Source organism: Solanum pennellii, chromosome 10 (assembly GCF_001406875.1).
Source record: "Solanum pennellii chromosome 10, SPENNV200".
In the NCBI taxonomy this organism is placed as follows: Eukaryota; Viridiplantae; Streptophyta; class Magnoliopsida; order Solanales; family Solanaceae; genus Solanum; species Solanum pennellii.
This window is the reverse complement of record NC_028646.1, coordinates 46,631,013-46,656,528: the sequence shown is the minus strand read 5'-3', so window position 1 is coordinate 46,656,528 and position 25,516 is coordinate 46,631,013. Positions and strand designations below refer to the sequence as shown.

At 36.9% G+C, this 25,516-nt stretch overlaps 1 protein-coding gene across 1 annotated transcript; it reads left to right on the top strand.

Moving 5' to 3' along the window:
* Window positions 1-13,539: 13,539 nt before the first annotated feature.
* On the top strand, window positions 13,540-25,285 carry LOC107002640 (BRASSINOSTEROID INSENSITIVE 1-associated receptor kinase 1-like). Its single transcript, XM_015200740.2, has 11 exons — window positions 13,540-14,018; window positions 15,104-15,236; window positions 15,316-15,387; window positions 19,827-19,970; window positions 20,921-20,992; window positions 21,089-21,160; window positions 21,249-21,328; window positions 21,820-21,951; window positions 22,031-22,372; window positions 23,333-23,727; window positions 24,664-25,285. Exons 1-11 carry the CDS (start codon window positions 13,931-13,933, stop codon window positions 24,979-24,981), a joined length of 1,848 nt encoding a protein of 615 aa, XP_015056226.1. The 5' UTR covers window positions 13,540-13,930; the 3' UTR covers window positions 24,982-25,285.
* The last annotated feature ends 231 nt before the right edge of the window (window positions 25,286-25,516 follow it).

Genomic DNA, 25,516 nt, shown 5'->3' with positions numbered 1-25,516 from the left:
TATATATATATATATATATATATATATATTGTTTTGTATTGGTTGGCTTACAGTAAATACACTCCAATTATGCACTTCCAGAAGCTTTATTGTTATGAATTGGTTTGACTTACTGTGAATTTAGGTAAATGGAATACATTATTTATATCACTAACTTATAATTTTATTTTGAATATACAGGAAAATGCTGGTAAATGAATTTGAATTATGGCTAGAAGTAAACTGGATCTATTATAGTAAACGATGAAGAGTTTTTGTATAAACATATCGTATGTGTTTGAATGCATTTGGTTTTGTGGAATTAATTTATAGTACTAAACGATGAAGATTGATTTTTGTGAAATTTATTTAGTTTTGTACTATTGTTGTGAACGATGAACAGTTTTTGTACAAGACATGTTCCACGAAGTTTATTTGAAATATATAGCTTCGATTTAATTATTAGTTAATTTTTTCTTTAGGTAACTTGTTTACTTAATTATGTGATTATTGAATATATGCAAATAAAAAATATTATTTTAAAATAAAAATTTTGGGTTCAAAATTCTACACAACATTGCCACACTTCAAAAGTGTTGCTGTTGGATGTCCAAGAAAAGTTACACTTTATAAGTGTTGTTTTAGATGAGATATAAAAGGCAACACTTTTTAAGTGTGACCAATAACAAAGGAAAGGCAACACTTTTAAGTGTAGTATAATAAAAAAAAGGTGTTGCTAGTGAATCACTACAAAGAGTGCCTGTATACCTCTTTGGCCACGCTTTATAAGTGTAGCTGTGATGGCAACATTTAAAAAGTGTTGCCTAATGTCAAAGGTTATGCTTCTTTAGGCCACCACTTAAAAAGTGTTGCTTAAAGTCCAAAAGTGTAGCCTTTTATCAAAGGTCACACTTTTTGCTAGTATAGGCTACACTTTACTGGTGTGGTCGTAAACCTAAAATGGTGTAGTGCCTCTACAAACTACCTGTTTTGGAAAACACAAATTTCTCTGTTTCTTCGAGGACAAGATCTTTTTGGCTATATTAACGGCAGTACCGTCTGCGCAAAAAATCATATGGAAAGAAAGGTGTTACCAATCCAGAATATCTTCAATGGATCAAACAAGATCAATTGATTATGAGTCTCATCATCTCATCTCTCTATGAAGAAACGATTCCAATAATTATTGGACTATCCACATCAAAGGTTGTTTAAAATGCTCTTGTAGCTACTTTCTCGTCTCCATCAAACACTAGAATCCTCAACCTTCATATGCAACTTCAAAACTTAAAACAAGATAATTTGAGTGTCCTCAATATCTTCACTAAGCGAAACTCCTTATTGATGAATTAGTTGCTGATGGACGTCCAATTTATCTCCCCGATTAGAATATTTGTATGTTTAATGGTCTCTAGTGTAAATTCAAAGACATCATAACCACTCTTTCGGTTCATCAAGAACCTGTTACTTTTGGTGAATTGCACAGTCTTCTATTGAGCCATGAATTTATTCATGGTCAGGCCTTATCATCACTCTCTATGTCACCCTCGCCTATGTCAGACTCGGCTAGAAATTCCTCTGCAAATTTAAGCCAACAGTCCTCTTAAAACGATCATCAATACAACCATATTAATCAAAGATAACGAGGTTGTAACAATAAGGGTCGAGGCAATAATCGTGATGGAAGACAAGAATATCGAGGAGGCTCATCTACTGAAAATTCGTGGACTTACTTAATTCTCACTCGAGATGTCAAATATGTAATGGTGTAAACCATCTCGCACCAAACTGTTTCCAGCGATACAATCAAATAATCAACCCAACCGCCTCCGTATATTTGCCTCAACAGTCACCGCTTATAGCTCATCAGAATTGGTATCCGGACAGCAGCGCAACACATCACATCAACCCCGGTCTTTCTAGCTTGCATCATGTTGAGGATTATAAAGGAACAGATCAAGTTCACATTGAAAACAGACAAGGGATTCCCATTTATCACACTGGTAATTCCCTATTATCATCCTTCTAAATCACTTGCGCTCAATAATATTGTTCATGTCCCTTCAATAAAAAAAACTACTACTCTGTGTTCAAAGATTTGCCCGAGATAATGACTTGTTTTTTGAATTTCATCTCCCTCATTTTCTTGTTAAGGATCAAGAATCAAGGACTCCTTTTCTTTCAGGTCGGAGTGATAATGGACTTTACTCACTCAATCTCCAACCATCCTACTCAAAATCATCCTCCAAGTCACCATCAACTTTCCTATTGGCCAAGACATCATCTGTGTACTAGCATCTTCACCTAGGTCATCCTCACAAATGAGTGCTCCTTCAAGTCTTACCGAAGCATAGTTTACCTTGTTCTAGTTTCAATTTTAATCATATATGTAGTTCTTGTCAACTCGGCAAGTCACGAAAGTTAAATCTTCCAATTTCAATTAATAAAAGTTCATTATTTTACAACTCTTATTTGTCGATGTTTGGGGTCCTGCCCCTCATTTATCTTCTAAAGGTCAGGAATATTTTCTTGTATTTGTTGATTATTTTTCTAACTTAATCTGGTTATTTCCAATGAAATTGAAATTGGAAGTTGCTTCATTTTCCTACAATTCAAGTTGCTTGTGGAAAATCAATTTAACACTAAGATTATGTTAATCCTATCAGATTGAGGTGGTGAATTTCGTTCTCCATCTCCTGTCCTCTCTCGATTCGGTATCTCTCACGTAGTTTCTTGTCCTAAAAAATATGAACAATAAGGCAAAGTTGAACGCAAACATCGTCAAATAGTTGAAACGGGCTTAAACCTCTTAGCTCATAGTTGTTATCCTTCCCATGATTGGCAATTCACGTTTGACATAGTTGTATATCTAATAAATCATCTCCCTTCCCCCTCGAACAACAACAAATTTCCATTTGAACTTGCACTCCATAGATCACCTGACTATACTCTTCTAAAAGCCTTTGGGTGCCTCTACTTTCCTTACATTAGCCCCTATAATAAAAATAAGTTTGACTTTCATAGTATGTCACGTGTTTTTCTTGGGTACAACTCAAAACACTATGGCTATCACTGCCTTGATAGAGCCTCTGGCCGCCTCTATATAGCTCAACATGTTGTCTTTATGAAATTACATACCCATTTGCTTCAATGTCGATCCTAGTTCGTCATCCATCAAATCTATCCAACTCAATACCTTTGGCATCCTCTTCGATCTACTAACCAAATAATTTATCTACTACCACTCTAAATTCACCGTTTCTTGCGTCCAATATTCTAGCCACAGCCTCCTTTAAATCTTCTCATCCATTTCTTCAAGTCTCCCAACCAGATCTCCATCTGATACGTTGAGTTCTTCCTCATCACTGCCAACAATTCCTCTAATTTTTTATCCCACTGGCTACCCATTGTTACTCTAGACTGCTCCTCCCACTCTACAAACTCCCTCATAGCCTGTGGAACCACCTCAATGCACTCATTATATGTGATTTCGTCATATACCTCCGTCATCTAATTTATCTACTGTCACAATTTCCAACTCATCGTCTTCCTTTCCTGTTGAACATACTAGCTTTACTAAGGTAAATAAACACAAGGTTTGGCGGGATGCTATGTTATATGAGATGAATTCCATGTTACGCAATGGTACTTGGACCCTTGGACCTTATAATTCATCCATGAATATGTTAGGTAGCTAGTGGGTTTTCGGATTAAGAAATTCTTTAGGCAACATTGAGTGCCACAAAGACCGTTTAGTTGCCAAAGGATTTCATCAGATGGAGGGTAGTGACTATTTTGAAACAGTTAGCCTAGATGTCAAACCTGCCACTATTCGAGTTGTTCTTACCATTGTTGCTTCTCAAGGATGGAAACTACGCAATTAGATGTCCATAATGCCTTTTTACATGGTCACCTCCAAGAACGAGTGTTCATGGCTCAACCTGCTGGCTTTGTTCATCCATCATTTCCCAACCATGTTTGTCAACTAAATAAATCACTTTATGGTCTCAAACAAGCGCCACGAGCATGGTATATGCGCCTTCACCAAATTCTCATGGTTGTTAGGTTTTATCCTTCTAAAATTGATATGTCTTTATTTGTGTATCGAGATCATGGAATCATGCTATACCTACTTGTCTATGTCGATTATATTATAGTTACCAGCAATCATCCCTCCTCTCTCGAATCTATTATTTCAAAGTTAGGGGCTGAATTTTCTATTCATGATTTGGGATGCTTGAGCTTCTTTCTAGGTGTTGAAGTGACACACACAACAAACAAGCTTTGTCTTTCTCAACCTAGACACATTGCATACTTGTTATAGGGCCTCAATGCAAAATTGCAAACCTATGCATACACATATGGCACCGAACACTAAGTTCCATGTGGGTGATAGCTATCTTTTTGATGATCCTACATTATATCGTACTATTATTGGGGATTTAAAATTGACCTGTCATGATCTCAAATTTTCCATGTAAAAGGGTTGCCAATTTATGCACTCTCCGAGTCAAAATCAATGGCTTGCGGTTAAATGCATTATTCGGTATCTTAAACTCACAATGAACCATCAGTTCCTAATTTCTCAATATCCTAACTTGGTTCTGCAGGATTTCACTGATTCGGATTGGACACGCTCATTGGCTGATCAAAAGTCTACAGGTGGTTATGCTATTTTTCTTGGAAATGAACTCATCTCTTGGTCATCTAAGAAGCAACGTATTGTTTCTCGATCGTCCATAGAATCTGAATATAAAGCACTTATCGATGCAGTCGCTAAACTCACTTGGGTACAATCATTATTATTTGAACTTGGCATACCTGTCCACTCTTCTCCAGTGCTTTGGTGTGATAATCTTGGTGATGCCTATTTATCCATTAATTGTATTTTTCATGCTTGCACCAATCATGTGGAAATTGATTATCACTTCGTCCGCGACAAAGTTACTCGCAAGGATATCTCTGTGCAGTTTCTTTCAACCAAAGATCAACTTGCCGATGTTCTCACCAAACCTAATTCCACAGCCACAGTAGAATGTCGCTCCTCTACCTTCAGCTTGCAAGGGGAGTATTGTAACATGTAGCTCGTCTCCTGCTTTGACTCCGATGTCTAATCTACCTAGTAATCCTAAGGACAAGGGATAAATATTTAGTGTAGTTAGTTCTCCTAGTTAGATACAATTTGTATTACTATGTGTGTATATGTGTGTGTATATATACATATATACATATGTATATATGTGTATATGTGTGTGTGTGTATATATATATATATATATATATATATACACACATATATATGTATATATGTGTATATGTGTGTGTGTGTGTATATATATATATATATATATATATATATATATATATATACTGTATATATCAAAAGAAGTTAAATCTATGACAACTTCGATGTCTTGAGTTAATGGAAACTATGATGTGGATATTTTATATCATCCAGGAAAGGCAAATGTGGTAGCCGATGTCCTCAGTCGAAGATCTATGGGTAGTTTATCCTATTTAGGTGTTGAGAAGCATGAGCTAGAACGATAGCTTCATCTGTTAGCTAGCTTGAGAGTCCGATTGTTAGAGGCAGATAATAGTGGGGTCACAATTCAGGACACAACTGTATCATCTCTACTTGTGGAGGTAAAAGAATGGCAACACGAGGATCCTAGCTTAGAGCATCTCAAAGCCAAGTCTCAGGATCAACAATCTTTACCATTTGATATAGTAGTAGATGGAGTCCTAAGATATAGTGGTCAACTGTGTGTTACAGATGTTGTAGGGCTTCGACATAAGATTATGAATGAGGCACATCATTCCTGTTATTTGATGCTTATTGTAACCTACGGTATGAGTGTCTACGATCGTCGATAGTTTAGTAACCCAACTAGAACTCGTTTTGGCCCTCGTTATTTGTTTTAGGAGGATTTTTTGCTTTTTAACTTCTCCTGAAGTTCTTTACTCTGATTTTTCGGGATGGCATAATTCTTCCAGCTCCTTTGGGTCTAGTCATATATGCAATATCCTTGAAAAAGAGTTAGAACAAATGTACGGAGGTTTAGATGCAGAAAATGCTTCACCAAAACAATTGGCGAATTGCGCAACTACTTAGGCAATGTGCCGAATGTATTGCCAAGAGGGTATAAAGGGGCAAACATGAGTAATTTCAGCGAAGCGCCGAATGCACTCGGCGACTTTAGATTTCTCACCAAAAGTTACAAAGTCTTCAATTCATTTATGATGTAACTAAAGGTGAGATGGGGACAAAAAGTGAACCGCCAAGTGGTTCGGCGTGCTCAACCCAGCTCGCCAAACATCCCAATATGCCTATTTCCAACGCAACTTCTTGAATTCAACCCCGTAACCCTTAAAAACAAGATCAAATCACGCAGCACTCAAATTAAGCCTAAAGCCAGGATCAACTATGCACATCCCATGCTTTTTATCTATTTTAAGGCACAATTTTCACGAATCAAACATTTTACTCATTACGATCAAAATAATTGAAACCCAAAATAGATAAGCAACAATTCTAATCCTACCAAAGAGACCTAGCACACATCAACAAGATAATACTATTACATTTGAGAACAAAATTAAATATAATGGACTTAGGGTGTGGGAACCAACCCTTTGTGCTGATTAGGATACTCGAGATTGTTAGGAAGCAATGCGATCCAAATCCAAGAACAATTCGACACTTAAAATATTCTAAAATTCAAGAAATATAACTACTAGAGTGCGGGTGTGAGTTTGTAAAAGGGACGAAGTTAAAGAAAGTGAATGGAATGTAACTTTTAAGCCTATGTCTTGTGAACACCTAGTTTCTGCTCATTCGGTGATGATAGTCGATCTTGCCCAAACACTCGGCGAAGTGCCGAATATCTAATTTACTCGCCAAATATAATAGGATTTCAGTTCATGTGGGTATCACATTGGCGGTCTTTGTTGAGATCGCCAACTAGATTGGCGGTGCGCCAACAAAATTCTCACTCCACTGAGATTTACAGACTCAACCTTTAAGATGTATTGAGTCAAATGACGGGAATGATCGAGCATGCCGAACTTGTCGGCGGTTCGCCACAAGAAAATGTTGCTTACCTTCATACATCTTTTCAAGAACTTTTATTACTCAATCTGTACAAGCAACAGACTATTATTTTATCAAGATATCAAAAACCAAGTAAGAATTTTGGGTTGCCTCCCAAATAGTGCCTTAGTTAACATCGTGGCACGACGCAAGTCAACCTTCAAATCTCACTCTTAGGGTTAGCCATAGTATCACTAGGAAAACCCCCCTGCTATCTCGGGTTGAGATGAGACGATTGGGTCTCTAAATACTTGATTGAAACTGAATGAGAGGTGATGGTCTGGTTAAGGGTGGATACATCTTCTTTCATGTCTTTCAGCATCTTGTCTGACCCTTCAACTTTGTTGAGGATACGTGAGAGCATGTACTCAAACCTTTCACCTTCCAAATCCTCATGCTTCTGGCGCTCATAGGAGGCACATATTGATCCTTCTCCCCATCTTTCCAATTCGGATTACGGTCTCTCCATTCACGTACGGTCTCTATTTTTCCATCCTTCATCTCTACCCCAATCTTGATTCCACCTTGTCTAAGGTAGTTTGACCGATAGGCACCGCCTTGGTTGGATAAAAATTTCACCTCCTCGTTATACAGAGCTTCAAACTTCATTTCCTCAAGGCTAGTACTCCCAACCCCCACAACATTGACACTACGGGAACCAGCCCCCATGACGTTCTTTGATAGAATATCAAGTTATGTCATAATCTTGGCCATATTTTGATTTCTCTCAACGTCCTTTTGAATCTGTTCTTTTGATAGTTGAAATATGACAAGAGAGATATCGTCCTCGTGTGTGTACCACGCTATCTTGATGGTTGTCATGCCATCAAGAAGTTGAGTTGCTATATCGTATGGTTGATGCATTAGGCCTTCGGGTGAGAGTTGGTCAGCGACACCTTTGCTTACCAATCCAAATTCTGTAAAAGTAGTGAAGGAGCACATTATCACGCAAACCATGGGTTGGGCATTGTACCACCAACTTTTTGAACCATAGCCAACTTTCGTGTAGTGGCTCTTCATACAGGCGCTTAAAGTTTTGAATGCTATCCCAAATAGTCATCATCTTCGAGGGAGGGAAAAGTCGCACATTGAATGTGGTAACTAACTCTTCCCATGAAGTGATTGAATTTCGTGGTAACCTAACCACTTGCAAGCTTCCCCCATCAAGGAAAATAAGAAAATTTGCAGTCTGACTTGACTCTTGAGAGATGTTTTCGAAAAAGAATGACCCACAAACACCTACAAAGTTTCTAAGATGCTTATGGGGATCCTCATGAGCCAATCTGCTGAAGAGTCCTTTTAGTTGCAAGAGCTACAACATAGTGCTCGTTAGATTAAACACTGCATTCCCCTCGGGAGGGTAAGCGGATGGATCCAACACCTCACAAGAGATAGGGGTCATTGACATTTGGCTCTTGGACATTGTTGAGGTTACCGATGTTATCTTCGTGTCCCACCTGGCTACCATTACTGCCATTTACACTCATTGTTCCTTCTTACCACACAAACACTTAAAACAAAAATGAAAATTAAATAATTAGAGTACCACTAATAAGAATAAAAACTATATTGAACTACACTATCATGTAACACCATTCCCCAGAACCGACATTATTTTGATGTTTATCGTGACCAACGACACTGACCTACGATATGAGTGTCTATGATCGTTGATAGTTTAGTAACCAACCAATGGTTGGGGTTGTGTCCCAAGGAAGTGGTTTCAAGAAAATGTAGTTAAATTAGAATTTCATTCTAATTAGCTGTAGCTAAAGAGATTAACGAATAAAAACATTGTAGATCAAAGGGGTGACACCAATAGGAAATTTGCAAGATAATAGTGACAAGGCTAAGCTTTAGATGGAAATAAGTTTCCTCTCCGGCAACTTACACCATTTCAAATGCATTCCTCTCGGACACCCATTTGTCGCATGAAGGTCAGCCTATGCCTTACCCTAATCATTCTTTCGAATTAAGTGTTAGGATATGGGACTAGGTCTCACCCTCCGGGCTAAACCTCATGTCGACCCACTCCTTTAGGCCATCAGTCTAGGGGTTTTGGTTTCGCGACCTCCCTCTCGAGCAAGTCGAAAACACATGGGTGAGTTTGTATTTGCAACTACAAACCCATTAAGTTAAACCACAACCACTAGGTGAAATCATCATTAAAATATATCAAACCTATCATTAAGCAAAACCCAACAATAATATCAACTTATATTTGCTAAATCACACCCCAAGAATGGGGGTTTTTAGCCATGCATCAAGCAATAACAAATTATACCTAAAATGATAATGAAATCAGATGGTATAAGACATTAAACCTTCATATGAGCAAAGGAAGAAGAATAGAGAAGACCCACTTCCAACTTGGGGAAGATGAAACCTTCTTTCTCCAAGCCTCCCACAAAACCCTCTCCAAACTTGAGAGAAAATACAAAAATAAAGTTCTAAAAAGTGAAAATTAATAATAATGTTCGGACTCCCTAAAAATAACACCTACAACTAATATTTATAACTTTCATATTAAGTGTTGTGCCGGACCATTCGGCGAAGTTAGTCGTTATCACCGAATGACTCAGCGAGTCGCCGTTCTTCTAGTTCATCACCTTTTATGCTTTGCCTTCAACATGTTTGTGTCTTAGATCATTGGGTGGTATATCTATGCTCTACGGAACTGATCGGCGACACACCGACTGCTCCTTTCATCGTCTTTTGATCCACTTCCTTCAGGGCTTCACGTACTGGTACAAAGGGCAGAGTGCTTCGCTTCGACCATTCGCCAAGTCTGATTGGCAAAACTCAGGCTTCAGCATTTACGTTCTTTTTGTTTGTTTTTGCACGTAAGTGTCCATGCTTCCACTAAAACTTCAAATACCTGAAACTTAAGAGTTCTCATCAGATATTGTGACAAAATAAGTATTTGACGACTCTATTTCTATCAAAATAAAGCCCTAAATGAGTCCAATGTGTAGAATCATCATTATTTATCCACCCTAGTTCGACGAAGATGTACCATGGTATTTAGGAGATATATTGGTGTCACGGGATGAAAAAGGACATTGTTGAGTTTGTGGCATAGTGTCCTAACTTCCAACAAGTGAATGTTGAGCACCAAAATACCGTTGGGCTAGTCCAAAAGATAGTCATTCCCTAGTGGAATTGGAAGCAATAATATGGATTTTTTTACAGGGTTACCTCGATCGCGTCGTAAGTTTGACTCGTTGGGTAATTATTGATAACTAACAAAATCAACCCACTTCTTACCAGTCAAGACTATTTTCACAGCTGAAGATTATTCAGGTCTTTGAACTCGAGAGATTGTTAGGTCGCACAACGTTCCAATATCTATTATCTCGGATAAAGGAGCACAACGTACTGCTAACTTCTGAAAGTCTTTCTAGAAAGGATTAAGGACACAAGTTTATCTTAGTACGAACTTTCACCCTCAAACAGATGACCAAGATGAACGCACCATTTTAACAGTTGAGGACATGCTAAGAACATGCATGCTGGACTTCAATGGAAGTTGGGATGACCACTTACCTCTTATTGAGTTCGCATACAATAATAGTTATCATTCCAACATCGGGATGACACTTTATGAGGCTTTGTATGGGTGAAAATGTATATCCCCCATTGGATGGGTCGAGGTAGGTGAGTCAGGGTTGATTGGGCCAAACTTAATACAACAGATAGTGGAGCAGGTTAAGCTCGTCCGGGAGAGGTTGCTAACGGCCCAAAGCCGACAGAAGTCATACTCACATGTGCGATGAAAGGACTTAGAGTTTTGTGTCGATGATTTATGGGGCCCACGACCCATTGAATTGAAGGTCTACAATTCTAGTTTCCAGTGCATCAAATGATTTGTTCATACGACTTCAGAATAGAGAGATATTCACATTTTGTGAGATTGTGCAGCAGGCATGTGAGGTGGGTCCCCTAAGTTGGTGGAAGCTTATAAGGTATCATCTTCTTTATTTTTATCCATTCCAACTCGTAAGAAACCCACGAAAATAAGAGAATTACTCCTGAAACATCCTTGTGTGTTCATGATCTCTTCTTGGCTCCTTATCAAAAATTTCCCTATGTCGCAAGCTCGTCGTTTTGGTATAATTTTCACGGTGAATTAAGCGGTGTAGTTCTGTGGAGGTTCTGGCAACATGTCTATTTTCAGTGGAGTGATTGTATTCAAGTGTTCTGGTTGTTTTCAGAAAGGTAGGAATCACCTTTTATGAGTTTACCTATACCTTGGGTTGTAGTTTACGATAGGAATCCATATCGATTATCGAATCGTCGTAGTATTTTTCCTTAATTACTGATTGATTTTACCTTTTTCTTTACTATTGTAGAGGAGCAGACAGAGGTATTTTCAACTTAAATTATAAAGGAAAGGTATGTTAAGACTATTCCCTTCATTCGGCATGTTTCCTTAGAGCTTGGGAGTGATATTATAGGGTAGTTAATGTTCGTGATCTTATTGATGTAATTGTGAGTGGTTGGATGGTTGAGTTCATAAACTCTCATTTTAGAAACACATAATCTGTTAATAACGACCCTAAGTTAGGAACGACTTGGAGACTATTTATATGTATTGCTATAACTAAATTGCTCGCCTTCAGCCCATTCAATTGTTATTGTCGCCCTTGGAGCTATTGTGGTTAGCTGTTGAGCTATGAACTGCCTATGGGGGTTATAATGTTGTCTAATAGGACTATGTTATTGCCAAAAAGGTTATGTGTTTCCCATGGGGCTACATTGATGCCAAAGAGTGTTACGTGTTACCTACGGCGATATTTGATGCCAAAGAGGGATGTGTGTTGCTTACAGGGCTATGCTGATTTAAAAGAATGCTATGTGCATCCCACAAAGCTATGATGTTTCCTAAGAGGGCTATGTGCTGCCTAGGGGGCTAAATAATTGCCAAAAAGGGTTACATGACTTCTATAAAAAGACAATGGGCTACCGATAGGGGTATGTAGATTGATTGACACCTTCTAGGCTTATGGGGGCCTAAGTAGGTGGTATGTTATTTGTACCTGCCGAGCTTATGGGGGCTTGGTTAGGTTGTTGTTTGATATCCTTTTGTATTTTAGATTTAATAGTGGGTTAGCATGCTTAGCTAAATTTTGATTTTGTTACCTCATTGCTTCGAGTATATTATAATACTTGCTTATTTAGCTACAACCTTTCATACTTTGTACATTATTTCGTACTGATGCCTCATTACCTGGGAGCTGCGTTCATGCATGTAGGTCCCGACAGACGACCCACTAGACCTCCTTATCAGTAGGATTGACTTTTATTCGATTGGCTAGCCCCTTTTCTCTGGAGCTGCCAAAATTTCGAGGTTTGTTAGCTTTTGCTGTATATAATTTTATGGGTAGGCTGGGGCCTATCCCCACCAATCTTTACTACTCTTAGAGGCTTGCAGACTAGTGAATGAGGTGTATAGCTACGTTATGGTCATACTGTCCTAGTTTGTTGATTTGTTGAAGCCGGTGAGCAGTTTGATGTATTGTCCTGATATATACCTGCTTTTAGTTTTGGTATAGAGATCATGGTGTCCTCGACGGCCCAATCAGGACTTATGTGCTAATTGGCTATTTCTTTATATGAAATCTTAGGAGTAGTTATTTCGTTTATAGATATGTTGACAGGGGCCTTGCCAGCCGAGGGCTTAGTTTTAAGCCGAGATATACTTGTTGTTTTCTTGATTGCATGTGGCTACCATGCGTTAGTAGCAAATGGTTCAGCAGGGTCGGCTCGGGCCTGAGTTTTGGCATTAAGAGCCAATTGCGCCCCTTTAGTTTGGGGCAGGACCATAAAAATACAAAATTAAAGATCATTTTAATGTATTCTACATAGTTTTAGTTTATGACCACAAGATTCAAAATCATTTTGTACTCTTAAAATGTGTGCCAAATTTAAAACAGACAAATAAATTACTCTCTCTATCCCTAATTACTTGTTCATTGTTGAATTGACACACCTATTAAGAAAAACAATTATTGACATAGTGAGTTTATCATTTTATTCCTATTAATTATGAAGTTGATGAAATAAAAACTTACGATTTTCAAGAAGTTCTACCTTCTTTAAGTAATTGAAGGTATAATAGGTTAAGAAAATTATTATTTCTTGATATGTTAAAATGGACAAGTAATTAGGGATAACTATAGCAGAAAAAGTGGACAAATAATTAGAGAGAAAGGAACTAAAACAGTTGGAGTATTTGTTCTTTGAATTTCATATAATTATTGCATGTAATTCCATTAACTTCTTTATGTATTTCCTTATTGTGTGTAATCCGATTGACTTCTTCGTGTATTTACTTATTAGGTGACTTGATGTTAAAAAAAGGGTGATGTGTGTGAAAACTTGAAATCCATTTTTTTAATTTCCGAAATGATTATATAAAGAATTGTATAATCCAACCTGCAATTTTGTATGTTTCCAATAAAGAATAGACCCAGAGTGAAAGGCAGATGAAGCTTTGACCAACTCTCTTCTTCTTCAATGACTGCTTTACCTACACCAATCCTCCGTTGAATTTCATTATCAAATTTGTGCCAACTTTGAACTTTCTTTCCTCTCTTCTTCCATTTCCCATTCTCTATTGTCAAAGAGAATTGTAACTACCCACAAAAATACATTTTTTCCCTGACCCTTTTGCTTTCATTCTCATTACTGCATTGACTTCACTTTTTGGGGATTAGGGCTTTCAGTCTTCTCCTTTTTTTGGGTTTGACTTTTGAAGTTGAGTACCCATTGGGTGGAGGATTCTTTTTCTTAGCTTGGTGGTTTCAATGAAGAATCTTGGTTTTTAGTTGTAGAAAGGTGTGGATGACTGGGAATCATGGATCAGTCGGTGTTGGCGATCTGGGTATTTCTCTGCTTAATTGGTCTGCTTTTCAATTTGTCACCCGTCGCCGGTAACGCTGAAGGTTTGTTTCTTTTTGTTCCTTTGAGTCTTTCTTTAATTGGGTGGTTATGGGATCCCAAAACTTCAACTTCAGTTTATTGATCAAAGTCTTAGATTATATCAGTTAGGGCCCGGTTGGATGGGCTTAATAAAAGCAGCTTTAAAAAAGTACGCTAAAAAAAAAAAAAGCACCCCTACCCCAGCTTTTAACTTTTGGCTTAAAATAAGTTTTTTTTAACTTAAAATAAGTTGTTTTGAGTATTGCCAAACAGCTAAATAAGTCAAAAATCAGCTTTTAAGTCAGTTTGACCAGCTTTTAAGCTGAGCCAAACAGGCTCTTACTTAACACGTTGCTAACAGCTTTTGCAGGTTACTAGTTATTGTTAGCTTTATACATCAACAACCCCTTCAACTTGTTAGATAGTCGAACTATAACTTATTCCAATTGAGTACTTGAACATATGATAAAGACTTCCTATTAAACACTTCCAGTTCAAATTTTATGTGTATTCTCAAGTGCTCATACGTAGATAAGCTAACCACATAGATTATGTACTTTAATTATACACATCAGACTAAACTGGAACATGCTTGAGGCTTTACTTGATGTGTATAACTAAAGGAGGTGACATATTTTTAGTGGTTAACTTATCTAGGTAACGGATACTTGAGAATATGTGCAAATATCTTTCCATAATTTGAATGGGAAGTGTCTGATTGGAATGCTTTATCATGTGTACAGGTGTTCATCAATTCGAATAAGTAGTTCGATTGTTTAATTGAAATTTACCGACAAGTTTAAGGGATATTGATATATTAAGCCTAAATTGTTCCTATAGCTAGATTTTAGTACTTAACGGTGTAAAAATTTTGTGCGGCCACTGTGCAGAAATTAAACACATATGGATTCGTCTTGCTCTAGCAGGAGACAATTTTAGCACAAACTTGAGTAAACCCTGAAAATGGCTGCCCCCATCCCCCAAATAAAGAGAGAGAAAAAAAATTGGATTGGCAAATGATGTATTATGTTGTAGCTAATATTTCGAAATTGTTGGTTTTAATGTGTGTTGAGCTGATCACTGATATATCATCTTTTATGTAAGACAGGTGATGCCTTGAATGCTCTGAAGACAAATTTGGCTGATCCTAATAGTGTTCTACAGAGTTGGGATGCAACCCTTGTTAATCCTTGTACTTGGTTCCATGTGACATGCAACAATGAAAATAGTGTGACTAGAGTGTAAGCTACACAAAATCATTTTTTTCTTCCTTTCACATTGTGGTTTCATTTGTGAATTTTGGTTGCTTTTTTAACACAGTGATCTAGGAAATGCAAATCTATCAGGTCAACTGGTACCACAGCTTGGCCAACTCCAGAACTTGCAGTACTTGTAAGTTAATCGAATCAATATGTCTCAAGGATGATAAAGGCTGTTTTTTGATATTTCATTTGCTCCAGACCATATTTCTTGAAATCAGTTAATTTTCTTTATAATTGTGTTAATCAATATTCATAACATAAATGTAAATGAGCTTGTATATATTTGTTTCTACAGAAGGAAGTATCTAGTGTTTTGAGTCCCCAGGATGGTTTTGTATTACGAATTTATTATTCTCCTAGACAACTAAATTTCAGAAGAACCCCCAAAGGGTGGCCTAGCAGTCCAAGTGTTTGAGTAACAACCTTGGACACAAGGTTTGAATCCTTGCAGAGGCAACCGTAGGTGAATTCTTCCAATCTGCCTAAGAGTTGGTGGCGTAGTGGAAGATAGCAGGTATTCGGTAGGTTAGTAGAGGCACACACTAGTGGGCCTGAACAATATCTCTATTAGAAAAAGTGAATCTTTGTACATTGCCATTCTGAGGAAGTAATAAGTCTACTTAAAGATAGTTAACCGTTGTCTCACTTATTCTTCTGTACTATTAGCCGTATTATTAGTCGTAATATTACTCTTGTAATTATTGTCCTTTGAGTTTGGTTATTATCTGTTGTATTTTTTACTTTGATTATTGTTTTATCTGGTTATGACTACAGTTGTCTGTAGTATTTTTCTATAACTTCTTCATTTCCGTTATTTCTTTCTCTATACTGCTTTGGACTATTTTTTTCTTGAGTTGAGGGTCTATCAGAAACCGTCTCTACCTCTAAGGTAGGGGTAAGGTCGGTACACTTTATCCTCCTTAGAACCCACTTTGTGGGATCACACTGCGTATGTTTTTGTTGTATCGATACGTTTTTAATATCCCCAAACAATTATTAAAAGCATTAAGGGCTATGATTTTAAGGTGATGTAATTAAAGTGAAGTCAAAATAAAAGTAAAAAAGGATAAAAAAAAGTCAAAAGCGTAAGAGAGAGAAAGAAAAAGTATAAAGAAAAACTTAAAACAAAAAATGTTTTCTTCAAATAAAATTAACACGTGTCAAATAATGATTGGCGTGTGAAAACACTAAATCGGGACTGGTCATAAAAGAATGTAATAATACCAATTCAATTTTTTTTTAGAGGGGATAATAGGAGCCCTGCAATGTTCAAGTATCTTCATGAAATGTAGGTCTTACAAGCATTCTGGAAAAAAGAACAGTAGCTACAACAAAATAATGCACTAATCGAAGTGTAAGAGATAGTAGCTAGTAACAAAATTTTTAGGAGAAGCAGCTATAGGAGAAATACTAGATAGTAGCTAGTAACAAAAATTTTAGGAGAAGCAGATATAGGAGAAATACTACTACTACTAGTAAGGAATGATTAGCAAGATAAAACTCTACTACCTACTAACCTTCTTCCCTAATTTGTGTTCTCCACAACCTCCTATCTAAAGTCATTTCCTCAGTAACCTGCAATTGTGACATGTCCTATCTAATCACCTCTCCTCAATGTTTCTTCGGGTACCTCTACCCCTCTTGGAACCATCCATAGCCAACCTCTCATACCTTTGTACTGGGCCATTCATGCATCTCCTCTTCATATGTCCAAACCACCTCAGCCTCGCTTCCCCCATCTTGTAATCCACCGAGGCCACTCCTACCTTGTCCCCGATATCTATTCCTATCTCTCCTAATAAGCCCACACATCCACTGCGGCATCCGTATCTCTGCAACTTTTATCTCCTTAATGTGAGAGTGCTTGACTGGCCAACTCTCTTTCCCATACAACATAGTTGGTTTAACCACCACTCTGTAAAATTTGCCTTTTTAACTTTTGGTGGCACTTTCTTATCATGCAATAATCCAAATCTGAGCCTCCATTTCATTCACCCTGCACCAATACGAAATATGACATCATCGTCTATTTCCCCACTTCCTTTAGATAACCCTTGAATCAAGCCTCACTTTCACGTCAGCATCGGGCGTGCTACGTCACTGAACCTGCGTTCCAAATATTGTCTTGGTATTACTCAACCTCAACCTTCTGGACTCCAAGGTCTGTCTCCGTTCCTTAATTTTTATTCTTTTGGTTGAAGAACTGTGAGGTGGAGAGTAGCATTTTTTTATACTTTGTAGTGGGAATAGATGCTGACTCTACCTTCTTTTTTTTGGTCAATTTTGTGCCAATTTTGTGCGCGTAAAAATTTGCTCATGTAGCTTCTTGACATATTAGAAGTGTACTGCCCCATCAAGTTGATACATGAGCAAATTTTTAAGTGCAAAGCGCAAATAAAGCGTGGGTTTAATTAAAAAAAGCGCACAGCGACAAAAAAATCAAATATATATGTTTAGTCCAAGTCTAATAATTATATACATGTACACAACCAAAGAAATTGAAAAAACATTATGATAAAGTGAAATATCAATTGTTTAGTGTCACTTCTTTAGAAGTGGCTCATTGGCAAGGAAAAAGTTTGCCTTAGAACCTTAATGACGTCATTAAAGTGCACATAAAGCGAGACGAAGTGCTCAACACGTTTTGAGCCTCGCTTCAAGGCTTAAGCGTGCTTAAAGCGCACCTTTGACAACACTGTCCACACCCTAATTTAAAATATCCATTCTTAATTTTTCTAGGAGGAACCAATACATTTCTGATCATGTACTTGGGTATTCTTTTGATTGCAAATTTGACTAGTTTTTTTTTTTTTTGATAAGGTAAGATGCTAATTTGACTAGTTATTGGAGATGAAAGAATAAACCAGTTTCGCTGGTGGTTCTCCTCCTAGTCCCAATTTACCTAATCGTTGACTAAATAAAAAAACTTTTTTTGTATTCAAGAATTAAAGTTACTACAAAATAGTATTGCTTGATATTTTCAGAAGGCGACTCCACTTTATGACATTAACAACTATTATTCTATTTTACTTTTTTCTAGTTAAATTTTATATGACAATGCTGGTCAAATTTCTTTACTTTATCCTATTTTAGTTATGCAACATTGTTCTATGTTTTTTTCTTTTTTTTGAGAAGGTAACATTTGTGTATATTCATTGACCCAGTGTTTGGATTGCACTGTAAACCATATTTACAGCTTGTCAAAAAAGTAAGAAAACTGAATCTGAATCCTAATAAGAACCTAGGATATCTATAATGGATTCGGTGTCCTCTAAATACATCTGTTTGCACCAGAAGCAAAAAAGCCTGAGACAATTTATTTTGATCTTTTGAAGATCACAGCTGTTGCTCTCAAAACATTTAGCATTTCTTTCTTTCCAAACAGTCCACCAAATACAAGCTGTGACAATCCTCCATCTATCTCTATCTGCATCTCCCACAATAGGCTATGGTTTTGGTGATGAATAATTTCCATTTTAATGAGATTGAGGGTACATTTGCTTAGAATTAATGAGATTGTTCTTTAATACCTTATATAGTGATGTTAACAGATATTTGATTTGCTCATTCTACTGCCCTATGTAATGTTCTCATTGCTACCCTTTTGGACCAGTCCTCCGGTGGAAGTTGGTGCAAATAACCTATCCTGCTTCCATTATATTGATGTTGTAGTTTTTTGTGGTGGTAGAATCCTCTGAACATAAAATCTTCTCAACATGAAGTATGTTACTTTAGTTCCTTGTTCCCTCAAGCTTCTTTTCTTCTATTTTTTAAGAAGCGATTTATGGTGTTTTTGAACTATTTTCGCGCAAATTGACAATGAAATTTTAATTTAATCAATAGAACCAATTATTCAATTATAAAGACCAGAGGTATCTACACGAGGTAAAACATAGACCTCCTTCAAGGAAAATTGAACCCTGAATCTTGAAATCCATAGATCTCTACCTAGCCACTTGATCTAAGTGTTAATTACTACCACCTGATTATTTGCTTGCTAAAATCATGATACTCTCTGTTTGGGTGGGGACTTCATTAGTTACTAGTCTATACTATAGTTATACCTTACCTATTACTTTTAGGGGTCGTTTGGTAGGAGTTATTCGAGAAAATAATACTGGTATCAGCTTTGGTATTATTTAATCCCTTGTTTTGTAGTGTTTTAGACCTATGTATACTAATACATGTACGATACCCAATTCAGTACTATTCTTATACATAGTAAATCATGACATCAGCAATACCAGTACTATTCGTATTCTAATACACCCTATTCATATAATACAACAAACCAAATAGTCGACAACAAATAGTACAAGCATAACTAACCTCATTATTACTAATACACCCTATTCAGTTCTATTCTTAATTATACCCCTACCAAATGACCCTTTAGTATATCTGTTCTTTTTTTCATGTTTACCTAAGAGTGTAACTTGTAGAAGTAATTTACAATTCAATGCAACATAATTATGCGCATGTTAGTTGGCATGTCTCATCTTAAGCGGCATGGTCTGCAAATTCTCAGAACAACTTGCTAATGATATCTCTTCTTTTTTTTAATTTCAGGGAACTTTATAGTAATAACATAAGCGGAAGAATTCCAAATGAACTGGGAAACTTGACAGAGTTGGTTAGTTTGGATCTTTACCTGAACAACTTAAATGGTCCTATTCCTCCCTCATTGGGCAAGCTTCAGAAGCTACGCTTCCTGTACGAGTTATACACTCTTTTTCCTTCCGGTCTTTTTCTTCTCTTTTTGTTTCTTTTTTTTTTTTTTTTTTTTTTTTAATGTTTCAAATCTTTACCATATATATCTGAAGTTTAGTTAAATAAAAATTGAGCACCTTCTATGTTTATTTTTATCAAGAAAGCAGCATCTATGTTAAATCATGCAAATGGGGCTATAGTTTCTAATTCTCTAAGAAAAATGTTCTGTAACTTATCTGTTAATTATGTTTACATTGATGGGTTCTGTCCAAAAAAAATTGATGTGTGGAAGCATAATGAAAATCACTACTCTGTCGGCGAACAAACCTTTGTAGTTTGACAGGTCAACAGGGAATATATCTGTATGATTCATTCTGTCTTTGCTCTATAGTGGAAAGTTAGTTGATATGCTTGGCAGACCTTGTTCTTGTTTCCCAAATACTGAATGGTATCTGAGTGAAGACCAAGTGATTGGACTGGACTCTTTTTTTGTATGACAAACAAAGATAAATAAGTAATAATATAAAATGTTAAGAATAATTTGAACCAACTTGTATAAAAATATATTCTAAAGGTATTCAATTATTATCTGTTAAACAAAATTGTGCTTGCTTGGTCTCTCTCGATATAGATTCACAGCCGTGCAGCTCAAGTAAGAGACAATTCTGAGATACTTCTCATCTTATTAGGAAAATGGCCTGTGGATTTAGTTGATTGCTAAAATACTTATGTATGAACGGTGATTCTCAACCTGCAAACACTATCAACAAACTTTCCTAGCATATTGGAATTAATCTTTATATATACATATATATATATATATATATATATATTAGCACATGTACTGAAAAATGAGCTTTAGATTGGTATTCGCTTTGACAAACTTCTTTTCCAGTCTTGCTTACTCTTAATCAACCTTCCTTTTATCCTTTTCTTTTTTTGCTGAATTGAAGGAGGCTCAATAATAACAGTTTGAATGAAGGTATTCCCATGTCTCTAACCACCATTGTTGCACTTCAAGTACTGTAAGTATAAAGTTGTTCCTTTATTTATCAATCCTGTATGTTGTCTGCGTTGTCTTGTTCTTCTGGGTTACTTATTGTCATTGCCTTGCAATGCAGTGATCTCTCAAACAACCATTTGACAGGACCAGTTCCAGTCAACGGTTCCTTTTCACTTTTTACTCCTATAAGGTGTGTGAGAAGCATAAATTTTTTGTAGTTCCTTTCTGTTCCTTAAGTTATAAAGTGAATATCTAAAGATTGAGTACCTATATTTCAGTTTTGCTAATAATCAGTTGGAAGTTCCTCCAGTTTCTCCACCTCCTCCTCTTCCTCCTACGCCCTCATCGTCATCTTCAGGTTTGTTGACATAATTTGTGTTTATGCTGTTATGAAATTGTGCTACCTCTCCTTTTTCCCTATTCCAATTTAGTTTCATGAAAATCCCTTAAGTAATTCACAAGAAGGGGAGCTGGCAATGGGAAGAAAGGAAAGGCCTGGTTGCCTGGGGAAAGCTGAAAAGCTGAGCCCCAGACTGGATTCCCTTATGAAAGCAGTTTCTTTATGAAAAAAACTACCATTACTTTAGCACTGTAAATTAGTTTTTTTGCGATCAATTATACAGGTATTGGAATCTTGTGGTTATCCAGCATTCATGACTTCCCAAAATAAAAAAATTAAATAAGCTTGGAGATACTATCAACATCTTTTTCTTTGTTGGAAATTAGATTTACTGTGAACTCTGAAGTTCGAGTAATAAGTGTGTCAAAAGTACCATTTATTTTTTAGAATTGCTTTTGTTATAAAACTTAGGTCATACAAATAAAAAGTTAACTCAATCATCTTTTCAGTGGGCAACAGCGCAACTGGAGCTATCGCTGGAGGAGTTGCTGCAGGCGCTGCTCTTCTATTTGCAGCTCCTGCAATTTTTCTTGCTTGGTGGCGTCGGAGGAAACCACAAGACCACTTCTTTGATGTTCCTGGTTTGGCAAAACACATTGAATCTGAGTTAATTGTACTTTCAACTTGATGTGTTCTCACTCATTATAACTGCTTTTGCAGCTGAGGAGGATCCAGAAGTTCATCTGGGACAACTCAAAAGGTTTTCCTTGCGTGAACTACAAGTTGCGTCGGATAATTTTAGCAACAGAAATATACTCGGTAGAGGTGGATTTGGTAAGGTTTATAAGGGCCGGTTAGCTGATGGCTCTTTAGTTGCAGTGAAAAGACTAAAAGAGGAACGTACTCAAGGTGGAGAGTTACAGTTCCAGACAGAAGTAGAAATGATCAGCATGGCTGTACACCGAAACCTACTTCGTTTACGGGGCTTTTGCATGACACCCACTGAGCGGGTGCTTGTTTATCCTTACATGGAGAATGGAAGTGTTGCATCACGTTTAAGAGGTATCTCTTTTTTAATTTTCATGTGCTTGCCTCTACTTTTTGGACACCTTTAGGCAGGCTAACAACAACGACAACAACAATATACCCACAAAGTGGCGTCTGGGGAGGGTCGAGCATATGCTGACCTTACCTCTACCTCAGATGTCAGGTAAAGAGGTTGTTTTCAATAGACTCTTGGCTCAAGACAAAAATTAGGCTCAACAACAGTAGTGCATCTTTTCATCACATGCCCAAACAATCTCAACTTCACTTTCCGGATCTTGTCTTCCACCAATGTCACTTCCACCTTGTTTTGGATATCCTCATCCTTAATCCTATCTCTCCTAGTAAACCCACACATCCATCGCAACATCCTCATCTCTGCCACTTTCATCTTCTAAATACTGGCCAACCTCTGACCTTGTAACATAGCTGGTCTAACCACAGAAAAAATGCCAATAGCTAATGTTAATGATAAGCCTTTAGTCTTTTAACTTTTCTTTCATAAATTTGTAACAAATTTGAAAAAGTTAAGTGTAAGCCAGTGGTGGAATCTTCACATCAATTTCATTGTACTATTAATTATAATAGTGATTGAGTTTTTTATGAGTTCTCATGATGGGTATGTATATTTAACAAGATGTCACTGTTGTTTATAATTTTGCTTGTGTTCTATGGACCAATTTCACAAGTGATGCTATCCTTGATATCTTACTGAATATTGCAGTTCATGATAAAATTTATTTAATGAGCACATCTGAAAGTCAAAAGGAATTAAATGTTTTAAAAGAGTACATATTTTTATCATTGTATGAAACTTGATAAGTAATGTCTCATGACTTGGCGTTTTATGATTTAGAGTGATATTGACCCAAAAAGATCAGTTTTCTTTTTATAACTTATTCCAGCTTAAATAGGAAAGTGTTTCAAGTTTGCTGAATAGCTTGAATTTATGCTCATGGTATAATTTACATTTTCTAGAGAGGCCTGAATCAGAGCCCCCACTTGACTGGCCAAAAAGGAAGCGTATTGCACTTGGATCTGCAAGAGGCCTTGCTTACTTGCATGATCATTGTGATCCTAAAATTATTCATCGTGACGTCAAAGCCGCAAATATCTTGTTGGATGAGGAGTTTGAAGCAGTTGTTGGGGATTTTGGGTTAGCTAAACTCATGGACTACAAGGATACTCATGTTACCACTGCTGTACGTGGAACAATTGGGCATATTGCCCCTGAATATTTATCTACTGGTAAATCTTCTGAGAAAACTGATGTCTTTGGCTATGGGGTTATGCTTCTAGAGCTCATAACTGGGCAAAGGGCTTTTGATCTTGCTCGACTTGCGAATGATGATGATGTCATGCTGCTAGATTGGGTAAGCAAATGCCTGTATGCTTAAGTTATTTTGCTTCTGCTATCAATCAGCAATATGGATTTTGTTTAAAGATCAAGTCACTTCTGCTATCAATGAACAGTCTTGGAATGTTCTGAAAAGATCAAGTCGACTCTCTTCTTTTCTATAAGTCGAAGTTTGATGTCTTTTTCTACTTTAGTGTTAGTTGTTGAACACTGATTTGCTCATGCTGAAGAAATGGTGTGGTACGAGACCTGCATTGTTGCTTATTATTTGTTGTGGTTTTGTGGTGTGAGATTAGGTTTAGATGTTTCAGGAGGATTTAACCATTCATTGCTAAAATTGCACGACCATGTAGGTTAGAGTGGATTACTTTCGTTAGCTTATTCTTGCAGGTGCTTCAACAGTTAGGTTGCCAAATTCGTCCCCTCAATTTGTGACTAACCTAGAAAATGTGCATCTCCACTTCTCATTTCTGATGCTATCTGAAGATTAGAAAAATGTGCTTTTTTTTGAGAAGTGGAGATTTACATATTAATGTCGCTTCAGTCATGTTGTATTCGGGGTTAGATATAGTAAAAATTATACATTAGGACAGGTTCTCATTCAGGAGCATCCTTGAGAAAGGGTCTTATGTGGGATCGCCATCCTGGAGAAGGAAAAGGAGATGGTCAAACTGTTAAGACGTGACTATTAAAAATAAAAGCTTTTCCGAACCTCTTGTGTCTCTGATGGATACAAAAACTGTAATAGCAACATGAAAACTAATAGGCAGCAATGCTACTAATGTCAATCAGAAGCACTTGGGTTGTGTTTGAGCCTCATGCACTGATATGCTGTTTCCTTAGTCTCCCTTCAGATCTTACTAGCTTTTCTAGTGACTGTGCTCTTAGAGATGGCACATATGGTTGCATGCACGGCTATTATTTGACTTATAACATTCCATTGGATATTCAGGTGAAGGGACTCCTGAAGGACAAGAAATATGAAACATTAGTTGATGCAGATCTTCAAGGTAATTACAATGAAGAAGAGGTGGAACAACTTATTCAGGTAGCTCTACTTTGCACGCAGAGTACGCCTACGGAACGTCCAAAGATGTCAGAAGTTGTAAGAATGCTTGAAGGTGATGGCCTTGCTGAGAGGTGGGAGGAATGGCAAAAGGAGGAGATGTTCCGGCAAGATTACAACCATGTACACCACCCCCATACTGATTGGATAATAGCTGACTCCACGTCAAATATCCGACCGGATGAGTTGTCAGGGCCAAGATGATCTTTCATTTATTCTGCCATCAGCACATATAGGACTGACTCTCTTGAGGGAAAATACTCTTTGTATCATTGTATCTGTAATCGGTATATGTTATCTTCCTTCTTTTTTTTTTTTTGGGGGTTAAATGGTATATGTCATCTTTGTGCATACCCATTTTCCTTTTTTTTTTTTGTTTCAGTCAGTTATATTGTATTTGATTATGTCCAAATGTGTATAGGTGATTGGGTCATTACAACAGGTCTGAACATGAAAATCAACTTACAGCAGGAATGGCTGTAGAAAGCATCTTTGCACCTTCTCTTTTTCTAATGTATCAGATAGAGTGGCGTCCGTTAAAAGAATAAACACTTCGTAAACTTAAAGTAATCGAAGTCTCTATCATGTTCACTGACAGTTTGTCACCTCTTGATGGCTGAATTTTGTAGTATTATAGACCAATAAAACATTATACAGATACTCTGATGCAATTAAGCAATCTGTAATGGAATTGGCTAATCTAGGAGATGAACTCGAAGAAAATGATAGCCAAAATCAG